This window comes from Ursus maritimus, unplaced genomic scaffold (assembly GCF_017311325.1).
Source record: "Ursus maritimus isolate PB19 unplaced genomic scaffold, ASM1731132v1 scaffold_9, whole genome shotgun sequence".
NCBI lineage: Eukaryota > Metazoa > Chordata > Mammalia > Carnivora > Ursidae > Ursus > Ursus maritimus.
In genome coordinates this window covers 45,745,380-45,772,627 of record NW_024427107.1, presented here as the reverse complement: position 1 = coordinate 45,772,627, position 27,248 = coordinate 45,745,380, and the positions used below count along the sequence as shown (strand labels likewise).

Below are 27,248 nucleotides of genomic sequence, written 5' to 3'. Positions count from 1 at the left end.
TCTAAAAATGTGTTAACCGATGTGCCGCTTTCTTGTGCCTGATTTTGACAAAGCCACAAATTAATTTTTTACTCCACTTCATCCATCCTTCCTCTAATCATAAATATCTTTTTAGAAATGAAGGCAGATCATTATCTAGCTTCTTCCCTGTGCCCCTCCCCTGCAGTTTTTTTTTTTTTTTTTTACACAGAAGAATTCATTTGCATTCTCTTTGAACCTACGAAGAGAATAGACACCAATGCTATGAGTGCCCCTGGTAATGTGTAATTTCATTTTCTTATTGACCGGAGCAAGGTTCGGTTATCATGCTTTGGTTAATTTACACTCCCTCTGTGGACAGATAGAAGAACCAAAAACATCGTAGGAGCCAACAAAGGGAATGCTACCATTTATTGGATACCTTCAACATTCCAGACATCATGCAAAGCGATATATGGACAATATTTTAGCTAATCCTCACCTTAATCCTATAAGTAGGCACTGTCCTTATCCCCATTTTACAGATGAGACTAAGACTTAGAGAAAGAAACTTGTCCAACATGGGATGGCCAGGAAGTGGCAGAACTGGAATTCGAAGCCAGGGAGTCCCACTCCAAAGCCAGCGCGCTCGGACCGTACATTCCTCTGTTTTCCTTCATGAATGTCAGCTGTCTTAGTGCTGGTGGTCTCTAGGACTCAGGGGCCCTTTTCCTGATTCCAAACCCTTGTTTGGAGACCAGACATCAAAAGGTTTATTTACGGTGAGAGAATCTGATACCAGTTATGGGGGCATTGGCTTAGCCTCAAAGATGGAAAGCAGACCCACCATTTTGCACATGAAGAAATTAGGGTCCAGAGAGTATGATGTTTCGGTTACCTATTGCTATGTGACAAACCACCCTATAACTGAGCCGCTTAAACCACAAAACTATTTTATTGCTCCCAATTCTGTGGGCCAGGACTTTGGGCAGAGCTCAGCTGTGCTGTCTCAGGACTGTCCCTTGTGGTGTCAGCCAGGTTGGCCAGATACCCTCGGGGCCTTGAGGCTGGCTGCTGGCTCTCGGCCGAGCGGGGTAGCCTGGACTCTACATGGTGGCTCAGGCTCAGAAAATACCAGGCCTCAGCCCAGAACCGGAAGAGCATCCCTTCTGTCTCCTTCCATTGCTCAAAGCCAGTCCCAGTGCCAGCACAGATTCAGGGGGAAGGGAATTGACACTACCTCTTGATGACGGGAGCAGCACCTGCAAACAGGATGGCCTGTGCCTGGTCGTCTTTACAGACAGCACCACACACGGTGACTTGTCAGTGGCAGATATTCAACGGTTAGGCCAATAATGTAGAAAATCTCACCGTGGCTGCTTTCCTGGAAGGGAAACGATTCCCTTTAGAGTGGACATTCTACTTTGGCTCTTTCAGCCCGAACAGGTAAACGTGGCAGGTAGTCACTCATCTAATCCTGTGCGTGATGATGCGCTGTGAGCCTGTGTGACCAGTGCGGTCCAGTGCCCACATCGTGCCTCGGTGGCACCGCCTCTGATCTGGGCCAGCCTGCGCGTTCTCTTTGCCAAGAGAGAATCCCAGGCCGAGGAAAGGGGATCGGGGGTGTTGGCCCTACCAAGGCCACGGAGGTGATGTGTCCAAAGATGTCGCAGAAGCTGCCAAGATGATCGGGGAAGAGAAAACTACCTCCATCGGCCCAGAATGATCAGCCCAGTGTGCCTCTCACGAAAACAGATGGACGGCCTCACCAAGAAGAATTTAGTGAGAAAATAAAGGAAACTCAGGCCTTAACTGGCAGGGCATTTGCACTCATTTTATAAAACTCATTCACCCAGTTGAGTAAGGAGAAAACATAAAATCAAGGTCCAGTGTAGGAATATGTACCTGGGAAGGAAAAATAAAATGGACTATGACCAGATGAAGAATAATTAAAACTTAATGACTATTAGAGCCAGAGGGACACTAAGAGGTCCAATTGAGTCCAAACCCCATTTTATGTCTGAAACAATGGAGGCCCAGGAGAAAACAGAAGTGGGGTGCCTGCCCCAGCCCCCACAGCTCAGTTCTTGCTGGTAACGAGCACTTCGCAAGCACTGATTGGGTGGCAGGCGTTTTGCTGGGTGATGGAAACTTGAGGTGGAGGGGGACACAGCCCTTGCCTTCACAAAGCTGACTGTCTAGGGGAAGAGAAGGCCGTGAAAAGCAATGATCACAGAACAACGCAGGGAACACGGTGCCAGCAGTGCTCAGAGCGGACCGTGGGCGCCCCACTTCTCAGCTCCGGGCTCCTTGCATGCTTGAAGCCCGTGGGCTCTGTGCAGAAGAAAGCTTGTTCTCGAAAATCCTGCCTCCTGAGCTACCCATTGGAGCTACATCAGAGCCCTGTTCTCTAAAAGAAAGTGCCGTCTTTCAGCGTCCTGTGCCTTAAGAGAGCAACCTCAGTGTGCCTTGCACTCGGGCCGGTCCTAAGAGAGCAGTCACACATTTCAGGACAAGGACAATGTCACTGCACGGGGTCACCACCACCAGTCCCAAGGGAGGCAGGGGCTTTCATTCAGAGCCTCTGACTTCCATCCCCTTCGCTGGGCTACCACAGGAGACATATTCTGGCGGGAGTCCCCCACAAGCACGCATGGTGGGCCCTTTACCAAGTCATAAAGTTGGTTTAAAAAGGGTGTTTGATCTAATGGGAACTCAAGAGGTTTGGGAGGGAGTGGAAAGTCACTGGTGGCTGCTCCCTCCACAGCCTTCAGCTTCCCTCCTCGCCTTCTACCAGGGGTTCTCAAAGGTTGCTGCCCCTTAGAATCATCTGGGGAGCTTAAAAAAATCCCCGTGTGATTTTTTTCTACCTATGTGATGGAGAGAGGGGCGCACAGACGGGGGTCTGACTTTACTCTGCAAGCCTCAGGTTGCTCATCCGTCCAATGGGAAAAATCACACCACCCGACCCCGTCCGAGGGCTTGCAGTGTGTCAGCCACTGATCAGAGGGCTCTATGGGAGTGCCTTGCTCCGTTCTCGCAGTTCTTTGAGTTAGCAATTGTAACTCCATTTCACAAATGAAGAAATGGAGGCCCAGAGCTTCGGTCACAGGGTCCAACGTCACATGACTAGCAACAGGCTACAGCCTTGGGCAGCCTCTGGGGAAGGCCTGCACGCTTAACTCTGCTCCAGCATTTCTGAGGGGCAGTGAGACGGAGAGGGGACACTCTGGTATAGTCATCTTCTCTCCTGGGTCCATCCCCTTCCCGATGTCTCTGTTTCCTGGGATGCTGACCCTGGGTGGCCCCCGCTCTCTAGCCTCTGTGACTCTCCCCACTGGCTCGGGTCATTTTTCCTGCTACCCCCAGTGTCTCCGCAGGAATGTTCTCCCAGGAACTCAGGCTTCCCAGGGACCCACTAACCCCCCTCAGGGCTCCCATGTGGACCCTGGATGTACTCCGTCCCTCTAACTCAGCACCCCTCCGTTCTGTTCCCCACCCATACACCTGGACAGTTTCAACTTTGACTTCAGCCCAGCAGTCCTCCTAGGAGGGCAGAGAGCAGGGAAGAGGGAGCATGGAAAGCTCCTGCCTCTACTTGTCATTTCCTGACTGATTCTGCCATGAGGGTCAACGGAGAGCTTAGACATCCTCACAGAGCTGATCTTCACCGAGAGCTCACTGAGTGCCAGGGGGCCTTCCAGACATCATCTCACGTCAAGCTTCCCAGAAACTTGCAAGGTAACTATCACACCCCCATTTCGCACATAAAGAACGGGGGTCCAACTTCACCAAGCTAGAGAGTGGCAGAGGTGGGATTCCAATCCCTGACCATCTGCTCCACAGCCCGCATCGTCTCTGTTACAACACAAGAGGAAGCTAAAGGGGCAGGGAGCGTTTACAGAGGTGTCTTGCAGCCCCAGATGTACCCCCCGACCAGCGGCCTCAGCATCACGGGGGAGCTTGTTAGAAATGCAGGCTCTCAGGCCCCGCCCCAGACCTACTGAATCAAAACCTGCATTTTAACAAGATCCCAGGTGATTTCAATGCCTATTAAAGTTTGAGAAGCCCGGGTCTGGGTCCGTGGTCCGCCGTCCGTAGCCCCGGCTGAACACTGGAATCACCTGGGGAACTTAGCAAAACGCCGGGGTCCCACACCCGCGGTTCGGATTTCAGCCGGTTGGGTGCAGCCCGGGCATCCCAGGGGTTCGTCCGTTTGTTTTTAGCTCCCCAGGTGATTCTAAGGGGCTGCAACTTTGAGAACCACTGGCAGGAGGAAGGGGAAAGCCACAGGCTATGGAAGGTAGAAGCCACCAGCGACCTGCCATTCCCTCCCAAAGCAGAGCCACGCAGGGGTGGGGGGCGGTGGACCAGCATCAGGGAGGCCGGGGAGACCCACTGCCGGGACAGTGACCACCTGGGTTTCCTTCCCGCCGGTGCGTGCGGCTGGACGGACACCGGCTGCGGAAAGACGCGCGGAAGCGGGACTCCTCAGGAACCCCGACTCTCCGGACGCCTGGAAAACGCTTCGGGTGAGTTCGCGGGGTCCCAGCCGGCGCCGACAGCCCCGCGCGGGGCGGGAGGGGCGCAGAGAGCAGCGCGCGCAGGCGCAGAGCCGGAGGCGCGGGACTGGGCGGTGGCTCCGGCTCCTCTCGGGCTGGGAGGGGGCGACTCGGAGGGCGGGGGACGGGGTGCGGCCGGGAGAGCCGGAGGGCCTCGGCGGAAGGCCCAGGCAGCCCCGCAACCGCCAGCCGCCAGGCGAGGCGGCCTCTGCGAGGGGGGCGGCGGCGGGCGGGCAGGTGCGGCGCGGCCCCGGGAGGGCGCGTTCGAGCGGTTCTTTGTTTCCCGGCCGGCGCAGCCCCAGGCCTGGGCGCCAGCCTGCCGAAGCTGAGTCACGGCGGACTGCTGGCTGTGTGGCCGCGCCCCGGAAGAACGTGTTCCTTTCCTGAAGCCGGCTTGTCTAATGTGATAGAAGGACAAAAGCCGGAGAGGTGGCTTCTCTTCTCTAAAGGCCTTCACTCCCCCTGTGCAAGTCCGGAACCGAGGGCACCCCGCCCCCCCAGCACTCACACAGCCATGAGCCAGGAGCGTGGCCCTTGAGGATGCCAATTCCAAGGGGATCATGATTTTGAGGCTCGAGGAAGAGCCGCTCGACACATCTGTAGTGTCATGGTCGGGAAGGTTCCCCTATGGCTGCTCCATGTCCCCACACCTGCCTGGGATGTGGGGTACACGCTGAGCGGGTTGGCCCGGAGTCATCTGGAGGACTTGTCAGAAATGCACATTCCCCAGCCTTGTTCACACAGGAGGAGATGAGTAGAACTGGGGTAAAGCATGGAATCTGCATTTTAACAAGTACCGTAAAGGTTTTTTAAGCATGTGGTTGGTAGTCCTCACTTGAGAATGGCTGATTTTGTAGAAGTTCCCCTTCACATAGATGTGTCAACCGCAAATGGGCGTCGCTGAATAACAAAGTTGGGTTTGCCTGCGGAGATAAAAGTAGCGTGGGTTGACAGAGGTGGGAGGCAAGGCAGGGTCACCAGGCCCCAAGCTTGACTTTGTAAGCCCAGGTCAAACCTACCCTCAGGGATTTCCAGGGAGCTTCTCAACCCCTCCTTTCTGCTTTTGTGGTATTGAACACCACCTGAAACCAACAGTGTCAGCTGGTACTTTGACACCTCTTAGTTGGAACCGGTTTGGTATGTGGATTTGGGTGTACTTAGCTTCCACCTAACCCGCCACTAATGGGCATTATCCCCCAGAAGAATCTGTTATGTCTAGATAGATGTCAGCTCAAATGGACTTTTAGATCATCTCTACTTTAAAGGCTGCTAGTCTATCACAAAAAGGTAGAGAAAAAAAAATTTACTGAAAATTAGGTTTAGGAATAAATTTATTCCCTTGGTTGGCAAACGTTATCCTGTTAACAGCCCATAATGGAAAAAAAAAAAAAAAGAATGAAGAAATTCTATTTTCTACAATGAAGGCAGATGAGCTTGGCTCACATCTCATCTTTCCCACTTATTAGCTGGTAACCTTGGGCAAGTTTCTAACTTCTTTGTGCTTCTGTTTCCTCATCTGAAAAATGTAGTTGCGAATGTTTATTTTATACTTACTACTTCTGGATAAAAGATTTGCGAGTCTTATCTTACGTAATTCCCATTGTATAAATGAGGAAACTGAGGCTCAGGAAGGCTAGAAACCGGGATCACCCCATCTCAACATCCGCCTCTTCCCTCCCTCTTGACCACACCTCTTCATTGCCTCCTCGCTGTGGACCGGCTGTCCGACAGTAACGGTGCACGTTCGCAGGACTGCACCATCATGGCCAACATTTTTTTTGAGCAGTTAACTATGTGCCATAAACTAGTGTCGACACTTTACTTAAATGAATTGACTTCTTAGCACCCTTCCATGAGACGGGAATTCTCATCATCTCCCTCTCTCAGGGGAAGAAATTGAAACAGAGAAACCGAGGTCACACTGCCAGCAAGGGGCAAGGCTGGAATGTTCGGGTGGCATTCTGGCTTCCAGGCCTGGGTACCAGACTGCTGTACTGTGCTGTGAGTTACATGTATTGCATAAGACGGGAGGGGGCTCCCCCGTCTCCTGACCCACCAACGCGGCAATGCTGAAATTCCTTCCCATCAGCACCCCGCTTCTGGGTGCAAAGGCTCTTTCTACCAGAAAGCTTGCAATTCTGCTGGGCCTTTGAAAAGTAGTGTTTATATAGGACAGCTTAAAGGGGCTTTGGAAAAGACTTCAGTACAAGCTAGCATCGAATCCCCTGGTGACCCAGGTAGGCTTCAAGAGAGACCCACCCAGCACGAGGGATGGCCGCTGATGTGGCCCCCTGCCCAGGGCCTGGCAGTGTGCCCAAGGCAGGAAAACGGTTTGCAGGTTCAGCCTCTACACATCGACCGGTCCCCTGCATGGCAGCCTGGCTCTGACCGTCTCCTCTGTGGTCACACTTCTCACGCTACATTTTGAGGTGCATGCAGGAAATATGGGCCTTATGGGCAATCCCGGTGAGGTCTCCGATGTAAACAATGAACGTGTTGTTGGAAACTGGAGAAAAGGTGATCCTTGTTAGAAAGTGGCAAAGCATTCGGCTGAGTTGTGTTCTGGGGTTTTGTGGAAGGTGAAAATTGTGAGCTGTGAATTTGAACATTTAGCTGAGGAGATCTCGAAGCAAAGTGTTGAGGGAGCTGCTTGGTATCTCCTGAATCCTTACAGTAAAGTGCAAAAGGAGAGACATGAATTAAAGAAGGAATTGTTAAGCAAAATGGAACTGGAGCTTGGAGGTTTGGAAAAGTTTCAGTCTGCCATCATTGCAAGAAAATGAGAAAGCTTGCTTAGAACGGAACACTAAGGGTGTGTGCCTTAACGCGGGTGTGAGCACAGATCTCAGCCAGCTCAGTGGGAGCCCGGCAAGCGACGGGGTCCTACCAGCAAAGACACTGGCCGTTTGAACTGAGGGAACAAGAGAAAGCAGGACAGAATGCAGGAGAGGCATCGAAGTTCTTGTATGCTGCAGGACCAGAGCACAGGGCTCTTTGGCTGCCGTGTGCACTGTTCTTCAAGGAGAGGGAAAAAGGACCCCACAGGCAGTTCAGAGATGATTAGACCATCACCTTGTAGGCCAGAAAGCCTTGGGGAGGCCTCCCACCCCCACTTGGCAGAGCTGCAGGGTATGGGCCACTGCCCCAGTGGGTCTGGAAAGCAGAGCATTGAACCAAAGAGGATAATTCTTGAGCTTTAAGATCTAGTGGCATTTGCCTTGCTAACTTTGGGGCTTGCTTGGGATCCATTACCCTCCCCTCCTTTCCTATGTCTCCCTTTTGGAAGGGGAAAGCCTACCGGGTCTGTCCTACTGGTGTATATTGGAAGTACATAACGCGTATGGTTTCACGGGTTCATAGCTGAAGAGTATTACCTCGGAGTGAATCATATCTTGAGTTACCCATATTGATTTAGATGGCGTGTCGATGAGACTTCAAACGTTAGACTTGAGAGTTGCTGCTGGAATGAAGCGAGGCTGGTGAGCTGCTGGGATAGAATGGATATGCTTTGCACGTGAGAAGGACACAAATGGCATGGACTGAATAGTGCCCCCCCCCAGCCCGAGTTCCTATGTTGAAGCCTGAACCCCCCCTGTGATTTTGCATTTGGGAGTGGGGCCTTCGGGAGATAGTTAGGGTTAGGGGAGTTTATGTCCTTCCCGAAGAGATCAGAGAGCTTACTGATTCTCACTCTCTCTGCCGCGTGAGACACAGCAAGAAGCCCACCATCAGCGAGGCAGGAGGGGGTTCTCACCAGACACTGACCCTGCCGGCACCTCGACATTGGGCTTCCAGCCTCCAGAACCATAAGAAAAGAAGTCTCTGCTGGGAACGTCATCTAGTCTCTGGTGTTTTGTTAGGGCAGCCCCAAGCCCACTGAGAGAATTCTCGAAGGCCTGTTGTGAACATTTAAAAACCCCGACTTCCTGAGGCAGCAAGGATGCTTCCACCAGACGTGGGGACAAGCTCCACACAAAGAGCTGGGGGCAGGGGCGGCGTGTGCACAGGAGACAAACGCACGAAGAGCACTGTTTCCAGGCAGGGGTCGGCTGAGCTCTACCACAGTCTAGGCACTAGGCCGGGCTCCGCCCTGGGGAAACACTGCCTCTGGCCCACAGATGCCCGGGAAAGCTGTTACTTCTGGCTGGCTGTTGGCCAACCAGCTCTCTAGGCAGCTCGCAAGCCTGGCTTCTCAAACCTCCCCCCAAGGACACCCCGTGCAGGACGCTCCGGCGCCCAGCAAGCTGGGAGAGCACACACGGCCCCGAACAGACTGCCTTCTCTGGCTCTCTGTGGCCAGACCTCTCCAGCGTGACGACGGGCCAGTGCCAGACTCTAGTCACCCCTCAACGCTGCTCCCTGCCCATTTCCAACGTCCTTCCAGCTTCTGGACAGTGCTGTCCGTAAGAGGGAGGACTGATCTGAGTTTTACCTCTTGTGAATAAGGAGAAAAATGGCCCAAACTTGGGCAGCAGCTGGGGGAAGAGGGAGGGAGGCAACCAGTATTCACGAAGCCTCTGGGAGGTGCTGGATGTCTCACCCTTAGGGCACAGCAACCCCCACAGCACCCTGGGCAAACAGGCAGGGAGAGGTGAAGCTGCTTGCCCATGATCACCCAGCTAGAAGGGGACAGAGGTGGGGGGGCCCCGAGTCTATCCCAAATGCACCGTCTGGCCTCTATGCCGCACTGCCTTCAAGCGAGAGAGCCAAGGACCTGGACAACGTACAGGCCACCAGCATCCCCCGCGGGGGCCTGGCCACTCAGTGCTCTCCTTCCTGCTGCGCTTCTGGCAGCTGCGGAAAAGACACTGACCGGGTGCCTGGGTGGCTCAGTCGGTTAAGCGTCTGGCTTGGGCTCAGGTCATGATCCCCGGGTCCTGGAATCAAGTCCCGCCTCCGGCTCCTTGCTCAGCAGGGAGCCTGCTCCTCCCTCTGCCCGCCGCTCCCCCTGCTTGTGCTCTCTCGCTCTGTCAAATAAATAAATAAGAGCTTAAAAAACAAACAAGCAATTGGGGCGCCTGGGTGGCACAGCGGTTAAGCGTCTGCCTTCGGCTCAGGGCGTGATCCCGGAGTTCTGGGATCGAGCCCCACATCAGGCTCCTCCGCTATGAGCCTGCTTCTTCCTCTCCCACTCCCCCTGCTTGTGTTCCCTCTCTCACTGGCTGTCTCTATCTCTGTCGAATAAATAAAATCTTTAAAAAAAAAAAAAAAAAACAAAAAAAAACAAGCAAGCAAACAAACGCTGATGCTCAGGCCCAGCCCCGATTCCTCACTGGGTGGTCTGGGGTTCAGCCTGGGGCTTGGACTTTTGAAGATTTCCAGGGATTCTAACATGCAGCCAGGACTGAACTCCGCCGTCCTCAGGGATCCACATGCCCTTCCTCGGTAAAGTGGGGCTATGGTACCTCCCAAACAGGGTGTTGTGAGGCTGAACTGAGAGGCCTAGGCAGGGAGGCCTGGGCAGGGAAGAGACTGCTTGGTCAAGGGCTGTGGGAGCTCCCCCCGCTCCCCGTGCCAAGTGCTACACCACGGGGTGCAGAAGGTTCCCCTCCAACCACTCGGCAGCCTCCCCCAGGTGGGTAGTGCCCACCCCCCTCACCCCTGCCCAGCTCCTTACAGCTTATGGAACGCTTCGCTCCCTGAGACGGAGGCTGGCACATGGTGGCCCCCAACGGACGTCTGTTACACAGACGAATGGGTGCTGTCCTTTGCCCCTCGCAACAACTTTGAGAAGTAAACTGGAAAGAGATCCTTACCTCCCCTGATTCCGTACCAAAGGTAGGGATCCACACTCCAGTCCAGGTTCTGTCACTAGCTGTGTGGCCCAGGGACACAGTGAAGGGGGTTTCTCAAAGCTTTTATTCCTTCATTTGTAAAATAGGACTTTCTGATAATCCCTTTTTTATAAGGCTATTTTGAAGAGCTGCTGACACAATAATATAAACTATTATTTGATGAGGGAATTGAGGTTCAGAGAGGTTACGCGATTGGTTCAGAGAGGTTACGCGATTGGCCCACAGTCCCACAGCTAGTAAATAGTAAAGCCAAAACTTGAACCCAGGACCGAAGAATTTCTGGGCTTTTCTCATTCCCCATATGGAAATACAGGTCCACATATACTTTAAAAAGGAAAATGAAGGGGCATCTTGGTGGCTCAGTCATTGGGCGTCTGCCTTCGGCTTGGGTCATGATCCCAGGGTCCTGGGATCGAGCCCCTCATCAGGCTCCCTGCTTGGTGGGGAGCCTGCTTCTCCCTCTGCCTGCTGCTCCCCCTGCTTGTGCTCTCTCTCCCTCTGTCAAATAAATAAAATCTTTAAACAACAACAACAAACAAACGAAAACAAAACAAAAAATGAAAATGAACATGGTACCCAATAAGTACCCAGTTATAGAGTGAGAGATGCAAATATTTGGAGCCCCAGGGGGCTCTGGGGATTTTTGGCCCCCAAGTTACAGTGTTGCAGTGAATTTTGAAGAAGGCAGGGCTGGACCTATTGGGTNAAAATCCTTCACCCTCTCTAGAAGGTCTTGCCACTGGACAGAGCCCCCAGCTCACAGCCCAGAACTGGCTGAGGAGAGGGATTGGGGGATCCCCACCACCAAGCCCTGGGCCAGGGGGCTGCTGGGCTGGCGTTAGCTGCCCTGAAGTCCCACTGGAGAAGGAAGGAACCCGGCCCGACCACCTGCCATGTCACCTGTGACCACAGTGCGATTAGGTTAGGACCTCCTACCTCTCACTGAGAGAGGCATTCTCTACCCCGTTTTACAGGCGGGGCTCAGAGACCTTAGGTCACTGGCTACTTCCCAGGGTCCCTCCGTCCCAATACACCCTGGCCGTTTCCTCTCCTGCAACCCCAGAATCCACGTGTCCGCTCCCCCCTGGGCTTCCGGTGAGCTCTGGGACAGACCGTGCAGGGCTGCCCAGCAGGCAGGCTGGCATTACCTAATTGCTGGCCGGCCTCTTTTGTCGCCTCATTTTTCCAAGCCGCCTGGCTCTGAAAGCCTCCACCTCAGACAGACAAATGAGACTCGAGCCTTGTTCTGCCGGAGCTCCAGCAAAAGGAAGAGATCAGAAGCTGTCGCCTTGATGGGACAGCAGCCGGGGTGCACACAAAGCAGTGGGGGCAGCGGATGTCTTTAGCAGGCGACAAAGCCCAGGCCACTGCCCTACTTACGGCTGTGACTTCCCTTATTGGGCTCTGCCTTCTGCTGTGAGGGCCTGGGTCAGCATTCTGGGCTTTGGGACTTGATCTTCATCAGCTAGCCTCCCTAGGGAGATGAGCCCTTGTTAGAGCCAGCCCCTAGCATCCTAAAAGCCTCTCCTGCCTCCGCCAGGCAGATGTTTCTAGGGTCAGGGAAGAACAAAATCATCAGAGGAATAGACTCTGCTGTACAGCCCCAAGCCGGCGGGCAGGGCCCGTGCAAGTTGTCCAGCTTGAAAGCAGCATCGTGCCCTCTCTGGGCTCTGGCCCGAGGCTACAGCTTCTGCCTCTGAAAGAAGTCACCGGAGAGGCCAAGGGTAGTCTGGCCTTAACCTGTCCTTGTCCTGGCTGGTAGGTGGGGTGGACAGGGCGGCCCTGTCCCTGGACCTGAGCATCTCCAGGGTGGAAGCCAGGCCCACTGAACCGGGCTTCTCCTGGCACAGATTAGCACGGACCGGAGCCAGCTACTTTCCGAGTGCTTTAGATATATGAGCCCACTGACCGTCACCTCGACCCCAGGAGATGTCCTTCCCATTTTCAGAGGGACAAACAGGTAGAAAACTTCGGTTCCTAAAGCTCATGGATGGGGAGTCAGGATTTGAATTCAGGCAGTCATAGGCCAGAGCCTATGTTCCTGACCCTTACACTGCAGTGAAGGAACGGATGAACGAGTAAGTGAATGAACGAATAAAGCAATCAGTTCACGGCTTGTAGAGAGAATGACCGAAAAAGCCCCTGTTCACAATAACTTCCTCTGTTAACTGCTTCAGGGCCCGAATCTGCCGTTGAAATACATACTTTTGAGTTTAGTCTGTGATTGTCTTCAAAAACTGGCCCTAAGAAATTGGGGTGATGGAGATTATCGGCCTGGCACTGTAGCCACTGGGACGTCTGGGTGAGGGTTGCGGCCTGGGGAGAGAGGAACCGAATGTATGAGGAGAAAGCAGCAGGGAGTTGGGGGTTTGACTGCACCGCCTCCCAGCTCTGCGGCCCTGGTCAAGTCCATGGCCCCCGCCAGCCCTGTTTCCACATCTGTCCGTGGGGATACTGACACCCGTCTCGTGGCTTGTGACCAAACAAGCAACTATAGGTCATCTGCCTGGGACAGAGTGGGTGCTCAACCGCTGGGAGCTGTTATTGTTGTTATTACACAAATGATCGCTATTAAATGTAAGTCCGTCACCATCACTGACCCGTTCTTCCTTCCCAAACTGGTTTCTGCTCTGGTGATGCTATTTGTGGTGTCCCAGGTACTGTGATCACGGGCCTCCCTCTCCCCCGAGCCCTGCCGTCCTTCTCCCCCGTGTCTTTCTTTCCAGGGTGTCCTGGCCCTTCCCTCTCCCACCTGTGCCCTGGCCTGAGCTCCTACTCCCTGTCACCTATCCCCTGTCCAATCTGGGGGATGGAGGGAGTGCACTGCAGACCAGGCTGAAGAAGCTTCTGGAACGCCCACCTTTCCCAGTTTCCCCATATTTGTCTAGTTCCAACTCTTGGCCAACTTGGATCTCCAGCACTCTTCACTCCCCACCCCTTTTTTCTCACGTTTTCCTTTCTTCCCGTTCCCTGGCTGGCTCCCTCTGACTCCAGCTGAGCTCGAATTCAATTATGTAGTGGTGGCAGTGAAAGCACCCTCTCCTTCCAAGTGCTTCCAAGTGTTGTGCATAACACGCCCCGGACACAGGATCCAGAGGGGCCTGGCTCTTGGGGGGCAAGGGTGGGCCAGCAGGTGTCTCTCTGTCCTGAGATCATTCATTGGTCCATCTGTCATGCCAGGACAGAAGTCCCCAGTTCTGAACGCACAGGAGTCAGGGAGGGCAGTGGGGGTAAAAGGAACTGAATGAAGATACCCATGAAAGTGCTGGTAACCGTCGCTCTGCAAGGACTAACATTAATTATGAGCATTTAGGGAGGAGTCACAGCGAGCAAAGCCTCTCTCATTAGCTCTGTCACTGGACCCCCACGAGGTAATGGGCAAACCCCATTTTATAAATGAGAAAACTGAGGTCTTGAGGGTTTAAATGATTTTCCCAGGGCCTGGGCCACAGGGCTGATTACCTGAAACATTTCCTATCACTTCTCTGAGCTCCTCGTCCTTTTGCACCCTCAGCCACTGACCATCAGTTAGTCCTGGCTGGCCTGGGGTACCGAGCATTTTGGAGGAAGCCACGCAGCCGTGCAGACCGTGCCCAGGACAGACCCAGCCTCCAACCGCAGCCAGGCTCTCAAGACGCTCCCTTCCCGTGCTTGGCCTGCCCTCTTTATGTCCTCCTTAAAAATGCTTTCAGACTGTCTCCTCCCTCCTTCCTTGTCCCCTCACACTCAGTGCATGACCTCATCTCCTATTACTCCAAAAGGTCATGGTCCTGGGGCAGGAATAACCCTGAGTTCCAGCACCCCCCGCCGCCCACCCCCAGCCCCCCTGTTTTCTCCTCTCAGTCCTGGGGCTGCAGGTACTCTACTTCCTGCTTGAGGCCTCCCCTCGATCAACTCCTGACCCACCCTCCCGGCTCTGTGGCATCCTCCTCCATCAGCAACCGAACTTCTTTTCTGAATTTCTAGCCCCTCCCTCTGTACCCGCATCCCTGGTCCGGGAACATGCTGCTGTCTCTCCCACTTTGCTCACCGCTGCCTTTTTCACTCTACTTCCCCATCCAAACTAACTTCATGAAAGGGTAGTCTACACCAGGGTTTGTCAGCCTTGGCACTACTGATGCTGTGGACCAGATCACTGTTGTGGGGCCTGTCCTGTGGGTTCGCTTGGACTGCCATAACACAATTCTGTAGACTGGGTGGCTTAAACAGAGATTTATCTCGCCCAGTTCTGGAGGCAGGAAGGCTGGGATGGAGGTCTGGCAGAGTTTGGTTTCCAGTGAGGTCTCTCTTCCTGGCCTGCAGACGGCCGCCCCTCACCGCATCCTCCCGCAGCCGTCCCTCTGAGCGCTCGGAGAGCAGCTACCATCTGTCTGGTGTCTCTTCTTCTAAGGACGCTAATCCCGCCATGAGGGCCCCACCCTTCTGATCTCATGGAAGCCTAACTGCCTCCCAAATGCCTCCTCTCCCAATTCTGTCATGGTGGGGGGCCGAACTTCAACCTGAGAATCTGGGGGGACACAAACCTTCAGTCTAGAATGGCTCTGTAGGATGCTTAACCACATCCCTGCCTCTACCCACAAGACATGCTCTCCTTTCAGTTTGGGAAGACGCCAGAGGACCCCAGGTGCCAGTAGTGACTGTCATGACAGCCTCCACCAGTTGGGACAACCAAAAGTGTCTCCAGACCCTACCAGACATCCCCTAGAGGACAAAATCTGGACCCCTGTCTCCTGTTGGGAACCACTGGTCTACACTATCTATTCCATGTTCTTCTCCCCATTCACTACTCAATTCACTTGTAATTCAGTTTCTATTTCTCCCCGCACCTACTGAAACTGCTTTTGTAAACATTGCCTACACCCGGTATTGTCACATCTCTTGTGTTGCTAGCACCGGGCTACTCTGCTCTAGTGGAAACCACCACTCCCGGCTTCTGAGAGCCTCTGCTGAGTGGGCACCAGAGGAAGCCACTCGCAAATCACTCTCCTGACGGCCAGCCTTTCTCCTGCCTCCTTGCAGTGAGCGCTCAGTTCCTACCACGAGGCTGAAATGCTAGTTACTCACTTGCCAGCCTCCTTGCCGCTGGGACCAGCTCATGGGATCTGAGGGAGAGTCTACCTGGGAGAGCTTCATACGAACATTCACTTTCCGATAAAGGGGGAGGAGAGACACAAAGAGAAAGCCACGTGACTGGTGAAAAGAATGATGTTTGGAGTTGCTGCAGCCATCTCTGAACACAAGGAAAAGCCCAAAGAGGCCTGACTTAGCAGTTGAACCAACCTTGGAATTGCCTCTTACAGACACCTTGTGAGAGAATCTATGCTCCTATGACCTAATTAGTCAGCTTTTTCTATTTAGTAAGCTATTCTATTCCTTGCAGCCAAAAGCACCCTGACTGAGCCAGCTTCTGAGACTCTAGCCAGGCCCTGTTCTCATACTTTTCTGGCTGCTCCTTTACCACCACCTCTGAGGACTCTTCCTCCTCCCTCTCCCCGACACCTTGTTGCTTCCAAGGCTCACCGTCCTCACTCCATCCTCTCTGCCGTGCTGATGGCATCCTGATGCTCCTGACTCACGACTCTGAACCTGGTGCTGTCTCTTGAGCCTCGGAACACTGAAATCCAGCTGCCCGCTTACATGTTGTCCCTTTGTAGTTTCTTTTACCAGCTCTCATTTCTCTGTACCCTCTCAATGTTGGAATCTCCCAGGGCTCATTCCTGGGTCCTTTCCCTTTTTCCAGCTATACTCTCCCCACCTCCCCAGGGTTACCTGATAAAGGGGGAGGTGACGTTCCCGGATGACTTTTTTTTTTTTTTTAAAGATTTTATTTATTTATTTGACACAGAGAGACAGCCAGCGAGAGAGGGAACACAAGCAGGGGGAGTGGGAGAGGGAGAAGCAGGCTCCCAGCGGAGGAGCCTGATGTGAGGGTTGATCCCAGAACGCCGGGATCACGCCCTGAGCCGAAGGCAGACGCTTAACGACTGTGCCACCCAGGCGCCCCCCGGATGACATTTCTATGTTGAAAACCCAAGGTTACACCTAGAGCCCAGAGATCTCCCGTGAGGTCTGGATTTGAAACCGCAGCTGCCAGCTGACCGGCTGCGTTCGGAACTTCTCACAGAGCTGTCATGGCCGCACGCCCCGTCCTCAGTCCTTCCTCCCTCCTTAGAAGCAACTCCTTTCTGGTGTGCTCTGATTCAGCAACACCCACCTCTGTCCTCTCAGACCAGAACCAGTGGAATAGGCAGGATGCCTCCTTTTTCTCATCTTGCATATTCCAGCAACTGCCAAGTGCCTCCGATTTTACCTCCAAAATACCCCTCTGCTCCGCCCTTTCTGTCCTGCACTGCCTAGTTCTGGCTGCGGTCAGAACACCGCATTGACCCAGCACCTCTGCTCACGCTTCTCTGCAATCCATCCTCCTGCTTCCAAGCAAAGTGGTGTTTCTAAAATGCAAATCTTACTATGGCTTCTCTGATAAAAATTCATTAACTCACCATTCCCTTCTAGCAGTGATTTTCAAACTATTTTCAGTAGAAGGCCTCCAATATACAATAAATTAAAGCAGAACAGTAACAGTTGAAGTTAGGGAGGGACATCTAGAGACCCTCACAGATACTCTGTCTCCCCATCCCTTCCTCCAGTCCAAACATGTGCACACACATATGCATAGGCCTGTATGCACAAACATGCACACAAGTGTACATATGCACATGCATGTACCCACACGTGTACACACACGTGTGCATGCACACACATGCACACCCAAGTGCCCACACGCATGCATACATACCTGCACACACAAGTCCATACACGTGCGCACACCAATTCCTTTGTTACTTTTGCTGAAACTATATATACTTTTGTAGAGGCGTCTGCCCTACCTGGATGTACAGGAAGCACCACTACCACATCCTTGGTAACATCCAGGATGTATTGGATACTTTTTCTTTTTTTAAGGTTTATTTATTTGAGAGAGAGAGCGAGCATGAGTGGGGTGGGGTGAGGCAGAGGCAGAGGGAGAGGGAGAAGCAGACTTCCTGCTCAGTATGGGGCTTGATCCCAGGACCCTGGGATCATGATCTGAGCCTAAGGCAGACACGTAACGGATGAAGCCACCCAGACACCACTATTGGATACTTTTGAATAACATGCAACTCACTACTTTACCTGATCCATTTCAGGATCATCTTTTCAAAGTCAAAAAGAACTTTAGTCATTTTTTGATTGCATGCAATGCAGGGTCCTGTGTTACCTGTAACCTGGTATAGCGAGACTGGGGGTTTCTATTGCAATTTGTCCTTGGGTATAAGCAGGAAAGGGAATGCTTCCGAACCCTCATTCCATCACCCACAGTGCTGTCTCAGCAATCAGCTGCCGGAACATGTTTATCCAGTTGGGGCTGAACTGCAAGACGATAGAGCCGATTAATATGAACAATAGATACCATGCTTGTTTCAGGCGCCTGCTCACTGAGAGGCTCAGGCCACTCCACACCTCTGGAAGGGGTGACACTGGCACGGGCCACTGCAGGTTCAAATCCCAGCTCAGCCACTTAAGAAGCATGTGACTGGACTGGATAACCAGTCTGAGCCTCCGTTTCCTCATCTATGAAATGACTATCATTAGGATGAGGACAGTGTCTCTCTAATGCAAAGTGCTTGGTAGTTTCTCAACAGATGGTGGGTTTTGGGGGCACCACACGGCAGCCCTTCCTCATTCCTACCTAGGTGCTTCTGGATTTAACAAATGAACGAATTCACCCTTTCTTCCTGCTCTGTAAAGTGAGAGTGGTGTCATGACTAATGGATGAGTTTGTGCCCCCTTGCACAGCCCCTCCTGGGCCCTTATTTTAGACACCCACACCCTTGAGGTCAGCTGTCCAGGCAGCCTCAGCCTCCACGAGGGGAGCAAGGCCTGTCATTTGAGGGGCAGTTCACTTGGGGTGAGAAGGATTAGGGAACCTCTTGTGGCTTTGACATCTAAGCACTCAGTCCAGAGGAATGTTCCCTGTTGGCATGCTGACACGTGGGAATGGCTGTTAGAGAGACAGGTGCAAGCAACAGGTGAGAGTGTGTACAAGGCGAAGGTCAGGTGTCATCCTGGTTCTGAGAAGCTTCGATGCTGAGTGTGCTGCATGTGACATCAGAGTCTGGCTCACGCACTCTGACAGCTAGAGGCTGATAATAGCTGCTCACTCCGTAGCAGGGGGGCAAGAGGGGACCTGGAACGGGCCAGGCACAAAATGGGGCCCTGGCATCCTCCTGGATAGGCCATGGGGCCCCGTGGAAGAGGGAGCTGATTCACGTAGAGCACTTAGCACACAGCCTGGCACAGAGTAAGTAAATACTGGCCTTTGATGCTTGGTGGAAGTTTTCTTGGAAAGAATAAAAGGATTATAAGTAGAACTGAAGCCAGCACAAAACTATAAATCTGGTCATGGCATCCCCACTGCCAGTGCCCTCAGTGGCTTCCCTTTGTCTTAGGAATAAGGACAGGCCTCGTGCACAGCCTGCGAGGCCACGGACGCTGGCTCACCTCCCCGGCTCCCACTCTCACCCTTGCTCACTCTTGCCAGCCACAGGGCCTCATTTCAGGGCTTCAAGCAAGTGACCTCTGACCTTTCCTGTTCCCCCCTGCATCTGCCTCCCGAGGCCAGAGAGAGAAGCCCCCAACAGGGAGCCCTCCACTCAGCCCTGCCATTAGGATCTGTCTGCTCACCTGGTAGAGACAGTACAGGAAAGCAGCCCCTGGGAGACAAACCTTAAGAAGGGGCAAGGTCTGGGGCTTGCTTGTGAGCGCCTACACCTAGATCCGCCGTGCTCCCTGTCCCCTGTTACCACCTGCTGGTGGGGGAGGGCAGGTGGCAGTGGGGCATAGTACCCTTCCCTGGAGAGAAAATGAGAGCTGCTTCCTTAAGCCCAACGACTGCTCAGGTCAGCAGGAGAGACCGGGCAGTGTGTGCACACACGTCTGAGATTCATGCCTCGCCAGGCCAGAGCCGGGCCTAGGTTGCCTGCCTTTGTGGCTTGTCTGTGCCCACCGCGCCTGGAGAGATGGCTCGGGTTGTGACTCAGGCTGACCAGGAGCTGTGACAGTGTCACGAGGGAGGGCTCTGTTAAATGAGAAAGCACCTGAAACCTGCTTTGGAAACAGTGTGTTAGGGAACTGCATTCCCATTGTCATTGACAAAAAGAGCTGGGAAGATCGCCGTGGGACTTAGGAGCGGAATGGGGAGGAAGGACATGGCCTGGGGCCGCGCTATTCACTTGGCCATGTGCAGACTCCATTAGATGAGTGTCCTGAATAATCCCAAGGCTTTCTCCACTTGCAAGACTAGGCAGATAATACGAGTCTTTTCTCCAAGAAATAATGATTAGTATTAATTGTAATTACCAGTACTGACTCGTCAAGTACTGTGCCAACCACTTTACTGCCTGACCTCTTGGTGCTCACTACCGTACAGGGAGAGGGGGGGCCATCGTGGGCTCCCCCATTGTATAGATGAAGGAACCGAGGTCCGGGAATGCTCGATGACCCGCCCAAGGTCACACACACACAGCCAGGAGTGGCAAAGCCAGGATGCAAACCTGGGTCATCTGACTCGCGAGCACGTTCCTCCTGTGTGCAGAATGACTTGTCCAAGGACGGCTTTTCAGGAAGGGGTTAACTCAGCAGCCGAGTCCCATCGGGCCAGAGCATCTCAAGCCTGGCTGTGCTGTACCACGGGGAGGGAGGCTTGGTCACAATACCAGTGACTGGGCCGCATCTTAGACCAGTGGAGTCAGAATCCCGGGAAGAGGTGGGGTCTGGACATGAACATTTTCTAAAGCATCTCAGGTGGTTCCATGCTGGCCAAGGTGGGTCAGAAAGGGCACTTGAAGCGAATGAGGGGGGAAGGGCTGTCCATGTGGGTGGGCTCCATCCCTCCCTCTCTGCACCAGCCACCTTCTGGGGGGCCTGCTGAGCACAGGCCAGCAAGTCTGACTTTCACCCTGACCTTGGCAGAGCCCTGCCCCCTGGGACTGCGCAGAGGGTCCCTCTTGCACACTCGCTGACTGACACAATCTCCCCGAAGCTGGACTAACTAGCACAACCCCTGGGCCCAAGAGGAAAAAGAGCAAAAAGCCTTTTTTTTTTTAATTGGGTCAAGAGAAAAACAGAATTATAAAAACTGCAAGTCATGGTTAGAAGGCCAGTCGTTTTTCAGGCCGCTGCTGTGCTCTTCATCCCTCCCCCGGAGAGCTGCTGGTCCGGTGAGCACTGGTCTGCGCTCCAGGCACAGTGTTGGCCACACGTTTGTGCGTGATCTCAGCCCGGCCGGGGGGACACCCCGTGAGGGAGGCATTATTAGGGCCCTGCGACAAATCAAGAGGCTGAAGTTAACTGAGACAGGGGGAGGCCTGATACAAGAGTATAAGGCAGCCTGGCCCCAGCTTTCCTGTCTAAGTGGCTCTGCTTGGTGGGGTCTCCCAGGAGGTCGGGGGCTGCCAGGTCCCCCTGCCCCACTCTCCTCTTTTGTCTCTTCTCCCTGCTCTCTGAGGGTTCTGAACATGGGCTCAGGTGACCCCAGACCTGCAGATCTGGGCGCATCAGTCACCACTGGCCACCCACAGAGCCATTCGCCATCAAGACCATCTTCACTGCTGGTTTGCTCTGTGTTCTTGAGAAATTGAGGGAGGATGGTCAACCTCCTGGGCCTTCACAGGGCCGCTGTGAAGTCGCGGGGCCCTGGAGGGATGGCGTGTGAATTCTCTGGGCGTGCTCGCGGTGCCAGTCACAACTGGAGCTCCGACTCTCCCCCGAGACGACCTTGTGGAGAACTCTGTGTCCTGTCTGGCTCTCTGACCCATCTTCCACCGGCCTTCCCACATCCCCACACACAGACGGGGTGGGAAAGGAAGGCCAGTGGGGGGCTGGGGAGAAATATTTGCAATGTCACACACCGTGCATGCCCTAGTCGGCATTTTCCTTCCTGCAGCGAAGAGCATTCACTCTTTCATTCAGTTCACATTCTTGAGCCCCTGGGCTATGTTGGGGGCTGGGGCTGCCAAAATACACGGCCTTCGAGCTGGTGGAACTCACAGTTTCGTGGGGTAGACAAGTCGTTCGTTACAAGTTGTCGAGCCCTGGGATGATTGCGGTACCAGATCCAGCGTTAGTCCGGAGGACGGCGTGATTAACGTTTGGGGGGAGAGGTGTCAAGTCACGGGAGTCCAGGAGCAAGGCATGACCTCTGAGCACACAGGCTGAGTTCTACCCCCTCCCTGGAGCCTGATCTGAATCTGGCCATTCCCACCATCCCTGCTCCTCCCTTCTGGGGACACAAACGGCACATCTTCTTGCGTCTCACGGATAGTCTTAACTCTGCTTTGTTCACGATGGGTTTTTGTCTAGGGCCCCCTCTCTCAACTGGATTTTAAGTTCCTTAGGGCAGGGAGTACTTCTGGTATTTCCTCTCCCCCAGAGGGCTAAGACAGCGTGGAGCATCTTGGAATACTTAAGAAACACCGACTGAGCTAGTGACCGAATGATGCTTGGAAAGCTCGGACATCGGGCTTTGATAGCGAGTTCCAGGCAAGGAGTGGGCACGCGCATGAGGACACAGCGAGCCAAAGGGCCTGGGGTGCTGTGATGGGGACTTGCCGTCAAGGAGCCCGAGAAGCAGACCTCCGCCCTGAAGGAAGGGCCGGTGGCAAAGGTGGACAGCTTTTACTTTTCTCACAAGCTGGCTTTCCATAATATAATTTATGACCTACGTGTAGTCAAACATAGCTGTGAAATTAATTTCAAAGGCAAATATTGGGTTGAGGATTATGTGCTCTTTGGGGTGATTAAAACTGCTGTTCTGTTTCGTAATAATAGAGAAGAGGAAGGAGGGAGACAGTATATTCTATTCAAAGAGCAAAAAGGCCCCAAGAGGCGGTATTTTCCCCACTCCGGTTTCTTGTTTTAAGAGGAAGAAGAAAAGGCAAGTAAATAAGCTGATACTGAAATTACCTCCTAATGTTAATTTTGATCAAGGTAATAAACGTACCTTACTGAGCATCAAAAGGCACCACAAGGCTTATCATAAAAAGCAGAGACTCCCTTACTCCATCTGGTTCCTGCCCCCCGAGTCCTACTTTTTGGAGACAGCCATTTTCAACTCTTTTAGACATTTTCTGGTATTTCCCTCCATAGTTTTAAGTAATATGTTTCTTGACTTCCACCCCCCCCATTTTAGACATATATTAACTTCCTACGATAGCAGAGGAGAATTTAAGTTTTACATGTTATACACACTTGCACACATTCACAACCATTCTCCAGTATGGCATTTCACCTCTTTTGGATTCATTACTACTCGGAATTTATGTTGATTTGCCTCAGTAAATACTGTAAACGACTGTTCCCAGCTAAGCCTCAGAGTCTGCTCTAATTACATTTCCTTTCATGTACAATGTTTTGTTTTTCCTGGAGTTAATCATCTTGGTACATTTGCTCAGATTTTCAGGGGCCTCTCACTAAGTCCTCCGACTTCTTGTTACACTCTTCTCAGGGGGTAGGCAAGCACATGAAAAGTCCAGCAGGTAATTTGTCCTTGTTATGGCATGAACGCTGGTGTCCCATGTCCTCCATGCTGTGGCTCCCCTCTGAGCAGAGAGCTCTCCAGACCCTCCGACCCATGTTGCCTAGGGCATGATAGCCAAGGACTAGATGTTTCCCGGAACACTTTTTGTTGGTTTACCCCCTTGTTTTATTGAAGTACATCCTTCAGTAGCTTCTTAAGAAATGGTCCATGGAAAGTGAATGTGTTGAGATTTTGCTTATCTGAAAAAATGTCTTTGGTTTATCCTTACATTCAACTGATGGCTTAGAAATTGTTTTCCTTTAGCATTGTAAAAGCATCGCTCTATGGACTTTTAGTTTCCAACAGTATTGGTGAGAAATCTGAATGCCATTCTGGTTCCCAAGTTTTTCTATTTGCTTCTGAAAGTTTTTATGATCATTTCTTTATCCCTGGTGTTGTCAGATTTTACCATAATTGATCTATTTTTTATTCAGTGCTCTGGGCACTTGGTCCACATTTTCTTATGTCTTTTTAAATAATTTCCTCCTCTCCATTTTTTCTTTCTTTCTGGAATGCCTATAAATTTGCTGTTGGACTTCTTGTGTTGATTCTCTGGTTTTATCTCTTCTCCCCTATTCTTCATCTCTTTGTCTTGTTCTATTTCCCAGTAGACTTCTTCAAACTTACTATTCAATTCCTCTATTGAAATATTCACTTCTGCTATAAACGTCTTAGTTTCTACAAGTGTTTTCCTTTTCTTTGAATGTTTCCTATTCTCTGAATATTCTCAGTTCATGGATGCAAAATCTTCTGACTCTTCAAGTTTATAAAGTTGAGCTTGAAGCTGTCTTCTGCTTTCTGCATTACTTCAGCTTTAGGATTTTCTGCATTTGTTCATCTGTTTCCTTCATTAGATCTCTGGCATTTGGGTTAGCGGCTTTCCTCAAAAGTCTGAAGCTGCCTGGTTTTCTCTTCATATTGAAGAATGGTGACATTTAGTAAGTATAAATTATTTCAAACTGAAAAGTAAAATTTTTAAATTAAAAACACATATAAAGAATGGTGACATTTAAAGCTACTTGGATGCTCTGGGTACATATTAATTGTAATTCTTAAGAGCTGGGGCTCTGGATTTAGCCAGACCTGTGTTCAAATTCTCTTTATTCTTTGGCTCTGTGGCCTTGGGCAACTGCCATACCCTCTGTCTGCCCCGTTTCCTTCTACGTTGAGGTAGAGATGGAAAGGTAGAGATGGAAATCACTGTAATGCTCAGGCTGGGGCAGTCTGAGGCATTCTCGGGGGTTGGCCTGCACTTTTAGGACCCCAAGAGTGAGCGCCTCCTAAAGTTTTGTGCCCTAGGATCTCTCTTGACTCCCCCTTGTCCCAGCCCCCCTAAGGCCCTCACAGCCTCAGGAGAAATCTGAGGATTCAGCAGGATACACATCATAGGAGCTTGGCCCAGAGCTGGCCTGTGGTCAATGCTCAGAAACTACGAGCTGTTAGTGCACATCAAGGGATGTAACATTTATTAACATGAAACATTTATTCAATATCCACTGTGCATTTGGCGCTATGACAATGAAGTCAGACGATGAAAACAGAGAAGGAAAAAGGAGAGAGGACTGAGAGAAATGTGAAGAAAGCATTATGATGATACAAGTGGAGAAAACAGAAGGAAAATAATCAAAACCTAATGAAGGAAGGCTAACCCAGGAGACAAAACTGTATAAAGCACATTTAGATTGACACTGACGCTGCAGCTGGAAAGAGTTTCTGGGTGAAGAGGAACACCTTCACCATAATGAGGAATGAGTTAATAAGAAAAATCTGGAATCCCTGTCTCTTCATAAAAACAGAAGTGATTGATTCTTCGAGCCTTCCCGAAGGAAGAGAAGCAGCCTCAGGCCCGAGAGAAAATGATCTTTTACAATCTGTGTCCCCTTGATTTTAATATGCGCCAGTCATTGCTGCTGCTTCTCTGCAGTTTGATTGATCATCACTCTTCCGGGCGAGGGCCTCGAGGTGGTTTGAGGCAGGAGCAGGGTGAGTTTCCAGGTCTGAGAAGCAAACACTGGAGACTCCTTCCCTCGTTAAGATTATGGGAAATAAAACCTTTATGAAATGACACCCCCCACCTTCCCCCATTCTTCCCTCTCCCCCCTCTCCAAACACCAGCGTGAAGTAGAAAACTAGGGGAAATTTAGAAAAATATAAAAGAGCCCATAGAAGTTGTTTTCTTCTCCAAACCCATTGCTCTCCCCAGTTTAAGAGCTCTGCGTTACTTGGACTCAGTTTGACTTACATGCCTAAAGCGATTATCGCTACACTTTTGTGGTCGTCCCAGTTTTCTTCTCCCGTTTGGGCCTACGTGTTGGGGTGCGGCCTTCCTGGCCAGGCCCGTGGCCAGAAGCCGCGGGCGTCTGACAGCCAGGAAAGCAGAGACACGGTGGAGAGAGGGTGTGCGCACACACGCCACCTCCCAGGCCTCCTCAGGAAGAACCTGGGAGAAGGGATGGCCACAGCACTTCCACCACCAAACACAAAGGAAACATTTGATCACAAACCGTTTGACCTTTCTGGAATCCCATTGTTTCTTTGTGCTTTGCTGGCATTTAGGGAAGTGACTGAAACACCAAATCTGTTTTCAAATACAAGCCCTACTGCAAGGGGTGAGGGAGGGTTTGCTCTGGCCCTCAGACATTTCCCGGGGAGCCTAGGCATCCCGGGGGGACTACAGCTGCTAAGCCTGCATGCTGGGAAGGGGGTGGTTCTGCCCCACATGGGTGGGCCCTAATCCAGTGTGACTGATGTCCCTACAAGAAGAGGAAGAGACCCCAGGAGTGGGTGCACACGGAGGGAAGAGCGTGTGAGGACACAGCGAGAAGAAGCCCATCTACAAGCCAAGGACAGAAGCCTCAGGAGAAACCAAACCTGCCAACACCTTGCTCTTTGGACTTGTGGCCTCTAGAACTGTGGGAAATAAATGTCTGTTGTTTAAGCTCCCCCCCCCCCCCCAGGCGTCTTGTGATGGTGGCCAACGAACAGAGATGTGATGACAGGAGGCTCTCAAAATTCTCTTCTAACTTCACTATTCCCCAAGTGACATCAGAAGCGATGTCACAACTGAGATGGAGATGCTGGGGACTGGAGCGTGAGGGACCGTGAGGGACCGCACGGACTGGGGGACATGGCTGCATTTTCAGGGAGCACGAAGGGCTCCCTTACGTTTAAAGTAATACCAATTGGCCTACTTACAATCTTTTTCACTGTTCATGTTCAGTGTTGGGGGGCCGACTGAGGTGGGGGTGGGACCGGTGTGGAGTTGATGGGAAAGTGAGTCCCAACAGGGGCTGGGGCTGCCATTGTGTGAGGACGCCGGCGCAAGAGAAGGGGGAGGGCACGGGTGTGTATCGGTGGCGTGGCGGCCACGGAACTGGAGCTAGAGAAGCGGGCGCTGGAGAAGATGGGGGGAGGGACACTTGGAATGTGGGAAGATCAGGGACGTTAGGTCCTGGTTCAGCTGAGCAGGGGTGGGCACTGGGGCTCTGGAAGAAATGAGCAGAGCCAGGAAGTGAGGAGGAGGTTGAAGAAGAAGTCACCGAGGCTCTGCAGTTCTTAAGGAGGGGAAGGTTCGGCGCCCGGAGGGAGAGGAAATCAAGGAACGAGAAGGGGCAGTTGGAAGGTCTGAGATCAGGAAATGCCCGTTAGGTCCTGGTTCAGCTGAGCAGGGGTGGGCACTGGGGCTCTGGAAGAAATGAGCAGAGCCAGGAAGTGAGGAGGAGGTTGAAGAAGAAGTCACCGAGGCTCTGCAGTTCTTAAGGAGGGGAAGGTTCGGCGCCCGGAGGGAGAGGAAATCAAGGAACGAGAAGGGGCAGTTGGAAGGTCTGAGATCAGGAACTGCCGTTGAGGAAGACGCGCACTCTGAAGAAAGGAGGGCGGTGGCGGGACAGATGCTGCGCCTGGAGACAACCAGCGCCCTGCCCCCGGGACAGGAGCTGCGTCCCGTCCCCGTCGCCCAGCGCGGGTGGTGAAGGAGCTGCTCTCCCTGACCCCTCACACCAGCGTGCCCTGCCGTGCCCTCCCCCCCCACGCCACGCAGACACCACACAGACACCACGCGGCTGATCACGCGGCAGGTCAGAGACGAGGGGGAGGGCGGCCGGGCGGGACAGATGCTGCGCCTGGCGACAACCAGCGCCCTGCCCCCGGGACAGGAGCTGCGTCCCGTCCCCGTCGCCCAGCGCGGGTGGTGAAGGAGCTGCTCTCCCTGACCCCTCACACCAGCGTGCCCTGCCGTGCCCTCCCCCCCCACGCCACGCAGACACCACACAGACACCACACACGCACCACACAGACACAACACACAGACACCACACA

General features: G+C 52.6%; 1 protein-coding gene across 11 annotated transcripts in view; it reads left to right on the top strand.

Moving 5' to 3' along the window:
• Positions 1-206: 206 nt before the first annotated feature.
• LOC103661510 overlaps positions 207-27,248 on the top strand; it is a 96,586-nt gene continuing 69,544 nt past the window's right edge. For 3 of the 11 annotated variants that reach the window (XR_005833733.1, XR_005833738.1, XR_005833739.1), the window contains exons 1-2: positions 209-3,699; positions 3,805-4,490. Coding sequence is in view for 1 of the 11 variants with exons in the window: in XM_040626003.1 (XP_040481937.1) it covers positions 3,582-3,699; positions 4,185-4,490 (424 nt within the window). In the remaining 10 variants the exon portion in view is untranslated. Of the gene's footprint in view, positions 3,700-3,804; positions 4,491-23,785; positions 23,870-27,248 lie in introns of all 11 variants that reach the window. The other 8 variants (XR_005833737.1, XR_005833735.1, XR_005833732.1 and 5 more) reach the window with 8 other exon arrangements.